Source organism: Salmo trutta, chromosome 12 (assembly GCF_901001165.1).
Source record: "Salmo trutta chromosome 12, fSalTru1.1, whole genome shotgun sequence".
Lineage (NCBI taxonomy): Eukaryota > Metazoa > Chordata > Actinopteri > Salmoniformes > Salmonidae > Salmo > Salmo trutta.
This window is the reverse complement of record NC_042968.1, coordinates 66,694,289-66,713,564: the sequence shown is the minus strand read 5'-3', so window position 1 is coordinate 66,713,564 and position 19,276 is coordinate 66,694,289. Positions and strand designations below refer to the sequence as shown.

The 19,276-nt window shown below is 45.0% G+C and overlaps 1 protein-coding gene across 13 annotated transcripts in view; it reads right to left on the bottom strand.

Moving 5' to 3' along the window:
• Positions 1-19,276, bottom strand: part of LOC115204019 (RIMS-binding protein 2) — a 109,999-nt gene that overhangs the window by 84,836 nt on the left and 5,887 nt on the right. For all 13 annotated transcript variants that reach the window (XM_029769219.1, XM_029769223.1, XM_029769221.1 and 10 more), the window contains one exon: positions 6,393-6,536. In XM_029769219.1, coding sequence (XP_029625079.1) covers positions 6,393-6,536 — 144 coding nt within the window. The remainder of the gene's footprint in view (positions 1-6,392; positions 6,537-19,276) is intronic.

Genomic DNA, 19,276 nt, shown 5'->3' with positions numbered 1-19,276 from the left:
CCCCAGTAGGAGCAGTCGTCCATAGGAATGAATGGAATTCTACAGTATTTCAATTAAATTCTTCAAGGACAAAATTATATGTATTCAAGTATTTTTGTTGTTTTAGTGGGGACAGTAACATTAGCAATCTCAAAAAAGTATACTTAAAGGAAAATGTTTATATACACATTATATATACAGTTCCAGTCAAGTTTGGACACACCTATTCATTCAAGGGTTTTTCTTTATTTTTACTATGTTCCGCTGTCACGACTTCCGCCGAAGTCGGTCCCTCTCCTAGTTCGGGCGGCGTTCGGCGATCGACGTCACCGGCCTTCTAGCCATCGCCAATCCACCTTTCATTTTCCATTTGTTTTGTCTTGTCTTCCCTCACACTTGGTTTCAATTCCATCAATTACATGTTGTGTATTTAACCCTCTGTTCCCCCCCATGTCGTTGTCCGGAATTGTTTCTTGCAGTGCTTGTGCACGTTATGTTGGTGGATACCGGGTTTTGTTTGACCCATTAATTTATTGTTCTGTTTACGGTGGTTTTTATGTTTATTAAATGACACCGTTGTAAATTAGTTTTCGCTCTCCTGCGCCTGACTTCCCTGCCGCCAGTACGCACCACGCTACATCCACATTGTAGAAAAATTGTCAAGACATCAAAACAAGGAAATAACACATTTGGAATCATGTAGTAACCAAAATAGTGTCAAACAAATGAAAATATAGTTTATATTTGAGATTGTTCAAAGTAGCCACCCTTTGCCTTGATGACAGCTTTGCACACTCTTGGCATTCTCTCAACGAGCTTAATCTAGATTGCTTTTCCAACATATGCTGAGCACTTGTTGGCTGCTTTTCCTTCACTCTGTGGTCCAACTCATCCCAAACCATCTCAACTGGGTTGAGGTCAGGTGATTGTGGAGGCCAGGTCATCTGATGCAGAACTCCATCACTCTCCTTCTTGGTCAAATAGACCTTACACAGCCTGGAGGTGTTTTGGGTCATTGTCCTGTTGAAAAACAAATGATAGTCCCACTCAGCCCAAACCAGATGGGATATCACTGCGGAATGCTGTGGTAGCCATGCTGGTTAAGTGTGCCTTGAATTCTAAATAAATCACAGACAGTGTCACCAGCAACGCACCTCCACACCATCACACCTCCTCCTCCATGCTTCACAGTGGGAACCACACATGCGGAGATCATCCATTCATCTACTCTGCGTCTCCCAAAGACACAGCGGTTGGAGCCAAAAATTTCAAATTTGGACTCATCAGACCAAAGGACAGATTTACACCAGTCTAATGTCCATTGCTCATGTTTCTTGGCCCAAGCAAGTCTCTTCTTCTTATTGGTGTCCTTTAGTAGTGGTTTCTTTGCAGCAATTCGACCATGAAGGCCTAATTCATGCAGTCCCCTCTGAACAGTTGATGTTGAGAGGTGTATGTTACTTTAACTCTGTGAAGCATTTATTTGGGCTACAATTTCTGAGGCTAGTAACTAGTGGTGTAAAGTACTTATTAAGTAAAAATACTTTAAAGTACTACTTAAGTAGTTTTTTGGGGTATCTGTACTTTACACTTTTGGCAACTTTTACTTTTACTTCACTATATTCCTAAAGAAAATAATGTACTTTTTACTCCATTTTCCAATTCACACACTTATCAAGAGAACATTACTAAACACAAATGCCCCATCAATAAAAACATTTAAACGTTTTTTGTTGTTGTGCCATCTGGTTTGCTTAATATAAGGAACTTGAAATGATTTATACTTTTCCTTTTACTTTTGATACTAAGTACATTTTAGCAATTCCATTTACTTTTTATACTTAAGTATATTCAAAACCAAATACTTTTAGACTTTTACTCAAGTAGTATTTAACTGGGTGACTTTCACTTGAGTCATTTTCTATTAAGGTATCTTTACTTTTACTCAAGTATGACAGTTGAGTACTTTTTCCAACACTGCTGGTACCTCTAATGAACTTATCCTCAGCAGCAGAGATAACTCTGGGTCTTTCTTTCCTGTGGCGGTCCTCATTAGAGCCAGTGTCATCATAGCAATTTATGGTTTTTGCGACTGCACTTGAAGAAACTTTCAAAGTTCTTGAAATGTACCAGATTGACTGACCTTCATGTCCATCATGTATTTTTAAAAATGTTATATATATATATATATATATGTTTAGCTCACATAATATAAAAGTATACGTTAAGGTGTCTGTAATAGAATAAATGTGGCAAAAACAAACGTAGGCATTAATAAATGCATTTATATAGCTTCCCCCAAAAGATTGAAATGGTGGGGGAGTGCCAAGATGGAGGCAAGGTGGCTTCAACACAGCGCACCGTATTAGTCATCTAGCTCATATATAAAGCCTTGGGCTACACCCAGACTGCATGGGACTTGTTAGAGAAGTGGTGGGGCTTGGTAATAAAGTGGTGGGGGGTAAAGTAGGATCCAGCCGGATTGTGCAAAGGAGGGGGGGGGACAAACACTCAATCCATTGCTTAATTAACCCAACATTTTCTAGGTAACTCCTTCCTGTCACCATACTGCCATGGTGTCTCATTGTGGAATAGAGGAATCGTGTCGGCCCTGCACATTTTTTCCTCCCTCTATGAAAACGGGGCTGTACTTTTAGCGGTCTCTTGGAGAGGATAATGGATTCATGGAGGCTGCCTGAGAGATAGAGAGAAACAGCTGAAAGAGGTCTGCTCTGCCTGGGTCAAATTCAATTAGGGAGGATGGAGACCTCAGCCAAAGCAGACTGTGACGAAAATCACTTTAGGAACCCTTCGCCAAAACAATATGAATTTCCTGGGGGTTAGTTTAATGGGATCTAATAGGATTGCAATGTACTGAATTTGAATGGGATATGTTAACCCTGTGATTTTGTCGTCATGCATTTGAATAGCACACATTAGTGATGCAAATTATGACCCTGGCACTACACTGTCATTAGCCTTTATTGTTAATTCGCCGTTGTTCCAGTTAGCATCCATATTGTTCTTATCATGAGGACTATCATTGCGGGGGCTGTGCCCGGGGCTCGCACAGCGGAGGTGTTGCCATGGGGATGGTGTCCGGAAAGATGGCTGTTGCCTTTTAGCGGGAGCCCTCCTTAAAGACACACAGAAGGTCATTTCTCACCCAGGGTCCACTCCTGCCATGCCCAACACAGAGGGTCGCCAGGCAACAAGCAACGGGGCTACAGCAGCCCTCTCTGTCACAAGATACACAAAAGTACGTGGACAACCCTTCAAATTAGTGGATTCAACTATTTCAGCCACACCCGTTGCTGACAGGTGTATAAAATCGAGCACACAGCTTTGCAATTTCCATAGACAAGCATTGGCAGTCGATTGGCATTACTGAAGAGCTCAGTGACTTTCAAAGAGGCACCGTCATAGGATGTCACCTTTCCAACAAGTCAGTTCGTCAAATTTCTGCCCTGCTAGAGCTGTAAGTGCTGTTATTATGAAGTGTAAATGTCTAGGAGCAACAACAGCTCAGCCGCGAAGTGGGAGGTCACACAAGCTCACAGAACGGGACCACCGAGTGCTAAAGCGTGTAAAAAATCACTAACTACCAAGTTCCAAACTGCCTCTGGAAGCAACGTCTGCACAATAACTGTTTCTCGGGAGCTTCATGAAATGGGTTTCCATGGCCGAGCAGCCACACACAAGCCATGCGCAATGCCAAGCGTTGGCTGGAGTTGTGTAAAGCTCACCTCCATTGGACTATGGAGCAGTGGAAACATGACTGATGACTCACGCTTCACCATCTGGCAGTCTGACGGACTAATCTGGGTTTGGCGGATGCCAGGAGAATGCTACCTACCCCAATGCATAGAGCCAACTGTAAAGTTTGTTGGAGGAGGAATAATAGTTCGGGCTAGGCCCCTTAGTTCCAGTGAAGGGAAATCTTAATGCTACCACATACAATGACATTCTAGATGATTATGTGCTTCCAAATTTGTGGCAACAATTTGGGGAAGGCCCTTTCCTGTTTCAGCATGACAATGCCCCCATGCACAAAGCGAGGTCCATAAAGAATTGGTTTGTTGAGACTTGTGTGGAAGAACTTGACTGGCCTGCACAGAGCCCTGACCTCAACCCCATCGAGCACCTTTGGGATGAATTGGAATGCCGACTGCGAGCCAGGCCTAATCGCCCAACATCAGTGCCCGACCTCACTAATGCTCTTGCGGCTGAATGGAAGCAAGTCCCCTCAGTAATGTTCCAACATCTAGTGGAAAGCCTTCCCAGAAGAGTGGAAGCTGTTATAGCAGCAAAGGGGGACCAACTCCATATTAATGCCCATGATTTTGGAAAGAGATGTTTAAGCAGGTGCCCACATACTTTTGTATGTAGTGTATCACCATACTAGCAACCCAGACACTGTCACTATAACACATCCCCACACTGTTAACCCAGCCTCTGTCATAACTTAAACCCAATCTAGCAACCCAGTCTCCGTCATAACAAATCACCACAATGGCATCGATCCCAGTCACTGTCACAGTACACTACCAATCTGGCAACCCAGTCACTGACATATAATATACCCAATCTGGCAACTGATTCCTAAGTGGCAAATATAACTCCTCACCTCTCTACCATGCTAGCTGATATGTGGTGAGCGTTCTGGCACAAAATGGTTACCGTGCATCACCAAAGTGGGTGCCACAATGGATCAGGTGAGCTTCCCCCTTACTATGTAAAAAGCTTTGATTACCTCAGTAGGTAGAAAGTTGCTATATAAATCTTATTAATATATACATGCAACTGCCAAAATAAAGAAACAATTGACTAAATGAGGGATACAAAGTATATTGAAAGCAGCAATTAACATCCCATCATGCTTAGGGTCATTTGGTATTTTATTAGGATCACCATTAGTTGTTGCAAAAGCAGCAGCTACTCTTCCTGGGGTCCATAAAAATCATGACATAATACAGAACATTAATAGAAAAGAACAGCTCAAGGACAGAACTACATTTTAAAGGCACACGTAGCCTACATATTAATACATACACACAAACTATATAGGTCAAATAAGAGGCGTTGTGCCGTGAGGTGTTGCTTTATCTGTTTTTTAAAACCAGGTTTGCCGTTCATTTGACCAATATGAGATGGAATGGAATTCCATGCAATAATAGCTCTATATAATACTGTACGCTTTCTTGAATATGCATCCATTCACATTAGGGTCAGGTATAAAACGCCCAGTTGCCCATTATTTTGGCTAACATGGCTAGAAGAATACATCTCAGTAAATTGGAAAGAGGGGTCTCAAAAGAGGATAGGGGATTTAAAGGGTGTATGTGCCAAGGCACATTGAAGCTGTTCTGGCGGTTCATGGTGGCCCAACTCCCTATTAAGTTTTTCCTTTATTTTGGCAGTTACCTGTATACAATCCAGCATGTCATAACACATAGAAAACCAGTCGCTGTCACTTTAACACATCCCCACTCTAACAACCCAGCCTCTGGTGACTCCTCCATTACATTTCACACAGCTGGAATGGGAAAGCATTCCTCCTGCACAAGGAACATGGAGTTACGAAATGAAACTTGCACACAACAATGTGGATGTGTTAACACTCCAACACATACACATATAGTACATACACAATAGTGAACCACATTAAATTACCATGAGAGCATTAAGATACTGGACAGACGCGACAGCTGATCCTCAAGTCATATGGATGACAGAAAGCAATGTTCTGGGATTTAGGCCTATGCGTGTTGGCCAATGACAAGCCAATATTGTGTGTACAGTAAGTACCCATCTCTGCCTTCTCCACCTTACATCTCCATTGAGTGAAATTGATTTGGAACAAGTGAGGCTTGCAACAGCAAGCAGCCATTATGGTCTGTCAGTTTCCCTTTACCAATCTGTCCCTATCGTGCTAGTGGGCCTGTTGCCAGGACAACGGCTTTTACACCTTCACCCCTGGGACCAGGGTGAGCCCCAGAGGACTTCCTCCCCTTCCCCTGTTCTCCTCTCGTCTGCTCCTCACTTCACCTCCATATCTTACACACTCTCCTGACTGCGCAATACACAGTGGCACGACAAACCACACAACATCTGCTATGCATGAGAGCTTGCCATAAAGACCTATTTGCCATAAAGGAACAAAAAAAACTGGCTAGTCTATACAATAGACATACTCTGAGAACAATATTGTGATCAAAATAAATGCAGTATGATAAATCACTGCCTTGAAGGCCCAAACTGAGGGTTATCGGGATAGATGGAGACAAAAACACAGATATGGTGTAATATGCTGTACTCTGGAGAATAGATGGCCCATAACAAAAACACCTTTTAGTGATTGAGTGCTGTCTGGGCTAGTTGTGTGGAGGAGAGAGGAGAAAGTCCAGACTCACCAGTGTTCTATACTGCTGTTTCTCCTGGCGAAGGGTAGCCACCTCAAGCTTTAGGGCTCGGTTTCTATCCTCCAGAAGGCGGAAGAGGCTGACGTTGTGGGATGAAAGAACTGTGGAGTGCAGGGGAGTAACCTCATGTCTCAGCTGCAAGAGAAGGAGGGAAAGATATACGCTAGCCATCCGTCTTATCCTGAATCTCCATGCAGGCTTTTGAAAGAGGAAGCTGAATAGGCTTGGGCCTGGTCAGTATTTGAATGGGAGACCACCTGGGGGAAAAAAACAGGGTGGAGTGTTCTAGATTTAGAGGGCCACTAATACAGAGTGACAAACTCCTCCATCTGGTCTAAGGAAACCCCATTGCCCGGGAACAGTGATAGGGACACTGCCCTGCAAAGGGTGCCATCCCTTAAACCAAGGACATAATAAATGCAATCCAAAAAGAGGACCATACCCCAAATTAATGTTTTTAGCATCCCCCAATACTACAGTGCAAATTATTTCTGTAAGACAACTGTACAGGATGACATAGGAGATGAGATGATTTCATAATTGCCAGTCTCACATGATGACATGTGTGCCCAGCCATAGGTCCTCCCCAGGAACTGTCATACAGCAGGGAGGGGATAGGGTTGTGACTGTGGCTGTGACTGCATGGAACTAGGGATCCAGGGCCAGTCTGACGGGACAGCTGACTCAAGGGAACACTAATGCTGCCTCTGTCCCTGTCTGCTGAAATTAGCCACCCTCCAGTGGACACGTCTCCCCCATGACTCCGTCTAAACACTCCATCCCCTCAGGGTGGGAGGTGTGTGTGTGTGTGTGTATGTCTGTGTATGTGTGTGCAGTGTGTATACGTGTGTGTGTTGATGGTAGTTGATGAGCAAACACAGATATACCCTTCAGACCCGTTCACCCCACACACAGCTCTGTGGAAGGAAAAAGAGAGAGGTCCGGCCGGCCGAAGAGACATCCAGGCCTCTCACAAAGCATTATGGGGGAATGATATAGGGCGGAAAGTTGGTCAGCTGCAGTTTGAAATCCCTAGTGAGGTGTAGTGCTCCTGTTGAGCCCCTAAGCGAGGCACTTAGCCATCTCAGGCACTCCAATATCTAGAGATATAAAAAGCAACGTATCCACCTAGACAAAAGCAACCTGCAGAGCACTACTTTGAAAGCCTCCCTGTACGATGTAATGGCTCTGTCTTCCTGTTCTGTCTCATGCCCACTCTTCTGTGATTCATCTTTCTCTTAGAAATGTTTAATGACCATAGTGTATAATGAGAAAAATGTGTCTGAAAGACAAGCTTGTCAGAACATCCATTTAGTCTCTCTAAAAGCTTTTCAGATAAATAGCTTTGGTCCCTCAGTGACCTCTGATCAGAACGTCTTCCAACCACATGAACCAAGTCACGAAAACACCAAGAGCCAAGACCACAGGTGTGTGTTTTATCTGGGCTATTTGTTACTTAATTCCTAAGATATGAATGTGTTTGGGATCTTAAACTGAACCTTCCAGGGGAGGATTTCCTAATCCTGACATACACACACGCTGCTGTGCAAACCACTAACACCTACCATTGGAAAACTGTTTGTCAACCATCCAGCTGGTACCCACACACAACAGCCCCCCTGACAGATAGACCAACAGCCACAACACCAACCAGGGAACCAGGCAGGAAGCCAGCCAGACAAACCTGCGGATCAGCCAACCAGCTCATATAGCAGAAAAGTGGCAGATGGACACATACGCGAGACATCTGATTCACAAGCCATTAAGACCAGAGAGAAGGTCGTTCCATGTCTTTTCAGCAAGCCATGACACCCCCAATCTCAGATTGTTTTGATATTGTTTCTGTAGTTATAAACGGAGAAGATTAGCATTCATGCAACATTATTTTGTTGAAATGAACTTGATCTCTGAGAAATTAAGCTAATTGATTGCACCGAAATTGGCCACTTTAAATGATAGGATTCATATATTCAATAAATATAGTACATAACAACTGATTTGGACTCCCAAAATTCTAACAATGAGTAAGATATAAGGATTCCAAAGAATGCCACCCACGGACCCAATCCCCCCCACACACACCAATCCCCCCCACACACGCCAATCCCAACAACAAGTATACAATATACACTGCTCAAAAAAATAAAGGGAACACTAAAATAACACATCCTAGATCTGAATGAATGAAATAATCTTCTTTACATAGTTGAATGTGCTGACAACAAAATCACACAAAAATAATCAATGGAAATCCAATTTATCAACCCATGGAGGTCTGAATTTGGAGTCACACTCAAAATTAAAGTAGAAAACCACACTACAGGCTGATCCAACTTTGATGTAATGTCCTTAAAACAAGTCAAAATGAGGCTCAGTAGTGTGTGTTGCCTCCGCGTGCCTGTATGACCTCCCTACAACGCCTGGGCATGCTCCTGATGAGGTGGCGGATGGTGTCCTGGGGGATCTCCTCCCAGACCTGGACTAAAGCATCCGCCAACTCCTGGACAGTCTGTGGTGCAACGTGGCGTTGGTGGATGGAGCGAGACATGATGTCCCAGATGTGCTCAATTGGATTCAGGTCTGGGGAACGGGCGGGCCAGTCCATAGCATCAATGCCTTCCTCTTGCAGAAACTGCTGACACACTCCAGCCACATGAGGTCTAGCATTGTCTTGCATTAGGAGGAACCCAGGGCCAACCGCACCAGCATATGGTCTCACAAGGGGTCTGAGGATCTCATCTCGGTACCTAATGGCAGTCAGGCTACCACATGGAGGGCTGTGCGGCCCCCCCAAAGAAATCCCACCCCACACCATGACTGACCCACCGCCAAACCGGTCATGCTGGAGGATGTTGCAGGCAGCAGAACATTCTCCACGGCGTCTCCAGACTCTGTCACATGTGCTCAGTGTGAACCTGCTTTCATCTGTGAAGAGCACAGGGCACCAGTGGCGAATTTGCCAATCTTGGTGTTCTCTGGCAAATGCCAAACGTCCTGCACGGTGTTGGGCTGTAAGCACAACCCCCACCTGTGGACGTCGGGCCCTCATACCACCCTCATGGAGTCTCTTTCTGACTGTTTGAGCAGATACATGCACATTTGTGGCCTGCTGGAGGTCATTTTGCAGGGCTCTGGCAGTGCTCCTTCTGCTCCTCCTTGCACAAAGGCGGAGGTAGCGGTCCTGCTGCTCGGTTGTTGCCCTCCTACGGCCTCCTCCACGTCTCCTGATGTACTGGCCTGTCTCCTGGTAGCGCCTCCATGCTCTGGACACTACGCTGACAGACACAGCAAACCTTCTTGCCACAGCTCGCATTGATGTGCCATCCTGGATGAGCTGCACTACCTGAACCACTTGTGTGGGTTGTAGACTCCGTCTCATGCTACCACTAGAGTGAAAGCACCGCCAGCATTCAAAAGTGACCAAAACATCAGCCAGGAAACATAGGAACTGAGAAGTGGTCTGTGGTCACCACCTGCAGAACCACTCCTTTATTGGGGGTGTCTTGCTAATTGCCTATAATTTCCACCTGATGTCTATTCCATTTGCACAACAGCATGTGAAATGTATTGTCAATCAGTGTTACTTCCTAAGTGGACAGTTTGATTTCACAGAAGTGTGATTGACTTGGAGTTACATTGTGTTGTTTAAGTGTTCCCTTTATTTTTTTTAACAGTGTATATTCTCTAAGTTTGACAAGTAGCATGGGTTTGTGGCTCAGAGTATTGTTTTTTCATCCTATTTTATACATTCTCAGTGAATTTGGTGATGTTTTTTCCAGATTCCAAGATGGCGCAGCAGTAAGACGTGTTTGTTTTTGTAAATATTCAGTATTTTTGGGGCTTTTTTGTATACATTTCATTATATTTCAATCTCTTTTTTCCATTTTCGAACTAAATATACCTTCCTGCAACTCGCCTCACTCAATGTGGTACGGATCTTCTATTTTTAAATCCTTATAACTGGAACATCCATCAAAAGCCAGCCATCAGAGGCTAGCCAGCTGATTAGCTACCAGCTATTTAGTTATTGTTAGCCACTGCTAGCGGTCTTTACCTTTAGCTCGGACACCAGCCGCTTTAGCCCGGATAGTCTGGATAATACCTGACAGTCTGCACAGCGCGATATCAGCCCTGAGCTTATCGGACTGCTTTTTTCCCCCACTACATCACCGGATTCCTGCCGCAAGCTCTGGACCCATAAACCGGATCTTCGCAGCTAGCTAGCTGCTACCAAGTGGCTATTGTGGCTAACAGCCTTGTCCAGAAGCATGCACCAGTTTTCCAGTCGGGCGATGGGCCTAGCTCGAGGCTAACGAAGTACTCATGCCAATTGGCCTGGACCCTTTCTCGACACGGAGCCCCTCCGATCCATCACGACTGGTCTGCTGGTCTGCTGACGTAATTCGGTCGATGTGCTCTCAACCGGCCTCTGCGTCGTGGATGTTGGTGATGACCCATCTGCTAGTCTCCCACTCACCTAGCGTAGTAATCGACTACCGAACGGCTCCCCGTTTCATCTATTGCTGCTCATTGGACCATATGATCACTCGGCTACACAGCTGATGCCTGCTGGACTGTTCATTAACACGGTACTTCATTTTGTTTATCTGTTGGCCACAGGCTCGAACTCAGGCCCTGTGTGTAGCTAACTGACCCTCTCTGCCCATTCATCGCCATTTACCCGTTGTTGTCTTAGCTGTTTACACGTTGTCTCACGCGTTGTCTTAGATCTCCCAATCAACACCTGTGATTGCTTTATTCCTCCCTCTAATGTCAATATGCCTTGTATACTGTTGTTTAGGGCAGCTCTCATTGTTTTATTTTACTGTGGAGCCCCTAGTCCTGCTCAACATGCCTCAGATCGCCCCCTTGTCCCACCTTGTCCCACTCCTACACATGCGGAGACTGCACCTAGCTTAACTGGTGCCTCCAGAGATGCAACCTCTCTCATCGTCACTCAATGCCTAGGTTTACCCCCACTGTACTCGCACCCTACCATACCCTCGACTGTACACTATGCCCTGAATCTATCCTACTACGCCCAGAAATCTGCTCCTTTTATTCTCTGTTAACAACGCACCAGACAACCAGTTCTCATAGCCTTTAGCCATCCCTTCATCCTACTCCTCCTCTGGTGATGTAGAGGTTAACCCAGGCCCTGTGTCCCCCCAGGCACTCTCATTTGTTGACTTCCACAACCGTAAAAGCCTTGGGTTCATACATGTTAACATCAGAAGCCTCCTCCCTAAGTTTGCTTTATTCACTGCTTTAGCACACTCTGCAAACCCTGATGTCCTAGCCGTGTCTGAATCATGGCTTAGGAAGGCCACTAAAATTCTGAAATTTCCATCCCCAATTACATTTTCCGTCAAGACAACTGCTAAAGGGGGCGGAACTGCAATCTACTGTTAGATTGCCTGCAGAGTTCTGTCATACTATCCAGGTCTATGCCCAAACAGTTCGAGCTTCTACTTTTAAAGATCCATCTCTCCAGAAATAAGTCCCTCACTATTGCTGCTTGTTATAGACCCCCCTCAGCTCCCAGCTGTGCCCTGGACACCATATGTGAATTGATTGCCCCCCATCTATCGTCAGAGTTCGAACTGCTAGGTGACCTAAATTGGGATATGCTTAAAACCCCGGCCGTCCTACAATCTAAGCTAGATGCCCTCAATCTCACACAAATTATCAAGGTACCTACCAGGTACAACCCCAAATCCATTAACATGGGCACCCTCATAGATATCATCCTGACCAACTTGCCTTCTAAATACACCTCTGCTGTTTTCAACCAAGATCTCTGCGATCACTGCCTCATTGCCTGCGTCCGTTATGGGTCGGACGCAGGCAAACGCTCCCTAAAACACTTCTGCGAGCAGGCCTTTCTAATTGACCTGGCCCGGGTATCCTGGAAGGATATTGACCTCATCCCGTCAGAAGAGAATGCCTGGTTGTTCTTTAAAAGTGCTTTCCTCACCATCTTAAATAAGCATACCCCTTTCTTAAAATGTAGAACTAAGAACAGATATAGCCCTTGGTTCACTTCAGACTTGACATCCCTTGACCAACACAAAAACACCCTGTGGCATCGAATAGACCCCGCGATATGCTACTTTTCAGGGAAGTCAGGAACCAAGACACACAGTCAGTCAGGAAAGCAAAGGCTAGCTTTTTCAAACAGAAATATGCATCCTGCAGCACTAATTCCAAAAAGTTTTGGGACACCATAAAGTCCATGGAGAATAAGAGTACCTCCTCCCAGCTGCCCACTGCACTGAGACTCAGAAACACTGTCACCACTGATAAATCCCTGATAATCGAGAATTTCAATAAGCATTTCTCTACGGCTGGTCATGCTTTCCACCTGGCTACCCCAACCCCAGCCAACAGCTCTGCACCCCCCCCCCCCCCCGCAGCAACTGGCCCAAGACCCTCCCCCCGCTTCTCCTTCACCCAAATCCAGACAGCTGATGTTCTGAAACAGCTGCAAAATCTGGATCCCTACAAATCAGCTGCGCTAGACAATCTGGACCCTCTCTTCCTAAAATTATCCACCGCCATTGTTGCAACCCCTATTACAAGTCTGTTTAACCTCTCTTAATTATCGTCTGAGATTCCTAAAGATTGGAAAGCGGCTGTGAGCAGTCATCCCCCTCTTCTAGACCCAAACTTTTGCAGACCTATATCCATCCGGCCCTGCCTTTCTAAAGTCTTCGACAGCCAAGTGAATAAACAGATCACCACTCCGCAATGCAATCTGAATTCCGTACTGGTCACGGGTGCACCTCAGCCACGCTCAAGGTCCTAAACGATATCATAACCGCCATCGATAAAAGACAGTACTGTGCAGCTATCTTCATCAACCTGGCCAAGGCTTTCGACTCTGTCAATCACCGTATTCTTATCGGCAGACTCAACAGCCTTGGTTTCTCTAATGACTGCCTCGCCTGGTTCACTAACTACTTCTCAGACAGAGTTCAGTGTGTCAAATGGGAGGGCCTGTTGTCCGGACCTCTGGCAGTCTCTATGTGGGTGCCACAGGGTTCAATTCTCGGGCCGACTCTTTTCTCTGTATATATCAATGATGTTGCACTTGCTGTGGGTGATTCTTTGATCCACCTTCAAGCAGACGACACCATTCTGTATACATCTGGCCCTTCTTTGGACACTGTGTTAACAAACCTCCAAACAAGCTTCAACGTCATACAACACTCCTGATGCTTCCAACTGCTCTTAAATGCTAGTAAAACTAAATGCATGCTCTTCAACCCTGGACTCTGGACGGTTCTGACTTAGAATATGTGGACAACTATAAATACCTAGGTGTCTGGCTAGACTGTAAACTCTCTTTCCAGACTCACATTAAGCATCTCCAGAGTAAGCATCTGTTGTCTGTAGCTTGTGAGGTGTGGAAACACTTTGTTGCTTTTATGGATTTTGTCTTGTTGCTCTGTCTGTATGCTATGTCTTGCTTGTCCTATGTTGCTCGGCATGTGCTCATGGTTCAATGATTGTCTATATTGTAATTGTTTTTAATAACCTGCCCAGGGACTGTGGTTGAAAATTAGCCGGCTGGCTAAAACCGGCACTTTTACTGAAACGTTGATTAATGTGCACTGTCCCTGTAAAAATAAAATAAACTCAAACTCAATCCAAAGTTAAATCTAGAATCGGCTTCCTATTTCGCAACAAAGCCTCCTTCACTCATGCTGCCAAACATACCCTCGTAAAACTGACTATCCTACCGATCCTTGACTTTGGCGATGTAATTTACAAAATAGCCTCCAACACTCTACTCAGCAAATTGGATGCAGTCTATCACAGTGCCATCCGTTTTGTCACCAAAGCCCCATATACTACCCACCACTGCGACCTGTATGCTCTCATTGTCTGGTCCTTGCTACATATTCGTCACCAAACCCACTGGCTCCAGTTCATCTATAAGACTTTGCTAGGTAAAGCTCCGCCTTATCTCAGCTCACTGGTCACCATAGCAACACCCATCCGTAGCACGCACTCCAGCAGGTATATCTCACTGGTCATCCTCAAAGCCAACACCCTTTCCTTCCAGTTCTCTGCTGCCAATGACTGGAACGAATTGCAAAAAAAGTTGGAGATTTATATCTCCCTCACTAACTTTAAGCGTCAGCTGTCAGAGCAGCTTACCGATCGCTGCAGCTGTACACAGTCCATCTGTAAATAGCCCATCCAACCAACTACCTACCTGCTCTTTTGCACACCAGTATTTCTACTTGCACATCCTCATCTGCACATATATCACTCCAGTGTAAATTGCTAAATTGTAATTACTTCGCCACTATTGGCCTATTTATTGTCAATAACACAATAGAAAAATCTGTATACAGTGCGTGCAAATGAAGTAAGGAGGCTAAATGTTAAAGGGATAGTTCACCCAAATTACAAAATTATATATTGATTTCCTTACCTTGTAAACAGTCTATGGACAAGGTTCAACAGCACCCCATGCTTTGATTTTGTTTACCTGGAAATGGTTTCAAATGCATCTCTATATAAGTATGTTCACACTTCATATCCAAATTATCTCAGGTAACATACAGTGACACAATTCATTTTTAGATACTTTGGGATGATTTGAACATTAAGCGTAACAATGCAAATATAGGTACCATTAACTTGCATTGGATTTGTGCCACAAATGCTAAAAAAGTTTGAAACAGTGGACAGCAACCCATGCTTTGGTTTGTTATCGAACCTTGTCCATAGACTGCATACAGGGCAAGGAAACCAATATGTCATTTTGTGATATGGGTGAACTATCCCTTTAACATTGATCAAATAAAACATCATTTAAAAAACGAATAGCAGGAACAGCACCTGGTCATATCAAGACGTAGGATGGGATATAAACCTAATAATAACTAATTTCTCTGAGCAGGGTAAAAAAACATGATGAAAGGTTGTTGGAAAGGTGGCATTCTATGACTGAGAACGCATTACATACGAAGAAACAATACTCCGAGCCGCAGCTCCATACTACTTGTCAGACATAGAGAACTGATACTGTATACTGGTTGATGGGTTGGGATTGGGTGGGTTGTGGGGGTCCGTGGGTGCTTTTTACCATTTCTTTCGAATCCTCATGTCTTACTCATTGATAGAATTTGGTCCAAATCAGATGTTATGTACTATATTTATTGAATATTATATGAATCCTATAATTTAAAATTGTCAATTTGGGTGCAATCAATGGTGGGTGTCGAAATCCTCTTTCTTGTGCTGTTTGAGGTGGAATGACCCGAGAATCAGACATCCAACCAGCCAACAAACCATCACATCTATCTGAAAAAAGAACTTGAGTTATCCAACCAGCCAGCCAACCATACACCCAATCAGAAAACCAGCCAGCCAGGCTGGAAGAAACAGGCTTCAAGACCATTCAGACAGCCAGATATTCTAACCATGATTTTTAGCTAGCAGTGAATGTAGCCAGATGCTTCGACACAATGCCAGGCAGCCATTCTACCACTAGCCCTACTACTTCAGAGAGATAGCTACTCTACCAATTAGCCAAAATATAACTGGAAGTCTCTCAACATCCCTATGAGAGGCTAGAAGCCTGAACTATTCTGTCCATCACACAGAGGTTGATTTTGGAGGAACTACAGTGCTATCAAGGCATTCATGAGTCTGATTGTGTCCCAAACGGCACCCTATTCCCAATATTGCACTACTTTTGACCAGAGCCCAAGTAGTGCAGTATATCAGGATAAGGGTGCAATTTGGGACGTAACCTGTAATGGTTGTAATGAAGTGAAACCCAGCGAAAGCCAACCTCAGCGCAGATGGACTGGAATGTAGTGAGTTGGAAAAAACCCTGAGATCTGTTAGCATCCAATGTGCTAAATGTCAACCTCAATAACGCCACCTTTAGCACCCACTGTGACCTTGAGACACTACTATACTAACACAGCCTGTGGGGGTGTTCTCTCTCGCACTCTCTCTCCATTTCTTATCTTTTGAAAGCAATACCAACTAATCACATGCTACCACACACAGATATTCACTATGAGTCATCACACACTCAATGGCTTCGTCCACTAAAATTATATTTTTACCTGGTCCTGGTCAAATCTGCTCAGGTATGTTCAACTCTGCTTTACCTACCCAGTTCCACCCATCCTACCTCCCTAACCATGAGGAAGCCTCACCCAGCCTATACTCTCCCCTCTCCCTCCACAGCCCATGCCAAGTCCTGCTGGCACCAGCCAAACCAGTTAAATGGCATATGGCCTTGGCAAACCCAACACTGCCTTGCCCTGCCATGGCTAGCTCCATTTAGCCCTAGACAGAAGCACAAAAGCCTGCACGGTCCTACAGACTAACATGTTTAGACCCATGCATGTAGCCTAGCCAAGCTCTCCACAGGCCTTCCCAGCTCCATGGAGCCATGGTCCTGTCTAATGTAGCTACTCAGCCTGGCCCAGCCTAGGCTAGAGTGTTTCCGCTGCAGTCCCAGCCATAGCAGTCTTTCATAACAGCAGAGTAGAGCTGAGGAGGGGCTCACAGCAGACAGACACGTCGCTCTCTCTGCATCACAGAAGTATCGCCCACGCAAACAAGTCATTGGGCAACCGTGCACAAATCACAAACACACACACATAAGCATGCTAGCACACACACACCTAGTTAGTCGTGATATATTCCTCTTCAGTGGATTGAAGAGGGAAGTCACGGATAACATCTGGTTTATGATGCGAGTGCAATTATGTACATAGTCAATGAACACTGGTCACTTGAATAATGTTTACATACTGTTTTACCCAGTTTATATGTATATACAGTATTTTAGTCAAGGCTCATCCTATATATCTACTGCTGCACAGAACTTTTCTATTCATATACTGTCTTTACACTCCATTATACACACTACATGACCAAAGGTATGTGGACACCTGCTTGTCAAACATCTCATTCCAAAATCATGGGCATTAATATGGAGTTGGTTCCCCCTTTGCTGCTATAACAGCCTCCACAACTTCTGGGAAGGCTTTCCACTAGATGTTGGAACATTGCTGCAAGAGCATTAGTGACGTCGAGCCCTTATGTTGGGCGATTAGGCCTGGCACTCAGTCTGCGTTCCAATTCATCCCAAAGGTGTTCGATGGGGTTGAGATCAGGGCTCTGTGCAGGCCAGTCGAGTTCTTCCACACCGATCTCAACAAACAGTTTCTGTATGGACCTCGCTTTGTTCACGTGGGCATTGTCATGCTGAAACAGAAAAGGGCCATCTTCCCCAAACTGTTGCCACAAAGTTGGAACCACAGAATATTCTAGAATTTCATTGTATGCTATAACGTTTCCCTTCACTTGAACTAAGGGGCCTAGCTCGAACGATGAAAAACGGCGCCAGACCATTATTCCTCCTCCAAACTTTTTTAAATTGTTGTATTTTACCCCCTTTTTCTCCCTAAATTCATGATATCAAATTGTGATCTTATCTCATCGCTGCTCGGGAGAGACTAAGGTCAAGTCATGCGTCCTCCAAAATATGACCCACCAAACCGTGGTTCTTAACACCCGCCCGCTTAACCCAAAAGCCAGCCGCACCAACGTGTCTGAGGAAACACCGTTCAACTGACGACTGCTAGAGCGCGATGAGCCAAGTAAACGCTGGGTCAATTGTGTGCCGCCCTATGGGACTCCCGGTTATGGCCAGTTGTGACACAGCCTGGGATCGAACCCGGGTCTGTATTGATGCCTCTGTGCCACTCTGGAGGCCTCCACCAAACTTTACAGTTGGCACTATGCATTCAGGCAGGTAGCGTTCTTCTGGCATCTGCCAAACCCAGATTCATCCGTCGGACTGCCAGATGGTGAAGCGTGATTCATCACTCGAGAGAAAGCATTTCCACTGCTCCAGAGTCCAATGACAGCAAGCTTTACACCGCTCCGGCCAACACTTGGCATTGCGCATGGTGATCTTAGGCTTGTGTGCGGCTGCTCAGCCATGGAAACCCATTTCATGAAGCTCCCGACGAACAGTTCTTGTGCTGACGTTGCTTCCAGAGGAAGTTTGGAACTCGGTAGTGAATGTTGCAACTGACGACAGACGATTTTTACACGCTAGGCGCTTCTGCACTCGGCGGTCCCGTTCTGTGTGCTTGTGTGGCCTACCACTTCGTGGCTGAGCCGTTGTTGCTCCTTGACGTTTCCACTTCACAACAACAACACTTACAGTTGACCGGGGCAGAAATCTGACAAGCTGACTTGTTGGAAAGGTAGCATCCTATGACGGTGCCATGTTGAAAGTCACTGAGCTCTTCAGTAACACCATTCTACTGCCAATGTTTGTCTATGGAGATTGCATAGCTGTGTGTTCAATTTTATACACCTGTCAGCAACGGGTGTGGCTGAAATAGCCGAATCCCCTAATTTGAAGGGGTGTCCACATATTTATTTGTATACTGTGTACATACTGTATATATTTATATTCCGGACTCTGACATTACCCGTGCTGATATTTCTTAGTTCATTTCTTTTTCAGATGTGTGTATTGTTTTGTACTGTTATGTATTAATGCACTGTAGGAGTTAGAAACATAAGCATTTCGCTGCACCTGCGATAAAATCTGCAAAATATGTGACCAATACATTTTGATTCTGATTTGTGTGTGTTTAGTGTAACCAAGCATGTATATGCCTATGCTTTTGCAGAAATGTGTATGCTGCATTTTGCTAAGGAATATGTCAATAACAATTCCCGCTGAGACAGTGGCACAACACTAGTGGTGCAGAGGGTAAAAAAGCTCCATACCTCAAAGGCAGTTCCCCCTTTGTGTCAAAACGACTGTATCCTCCCTCTTATCACCGGCCGGCAGGGCTGACACCCCAGTG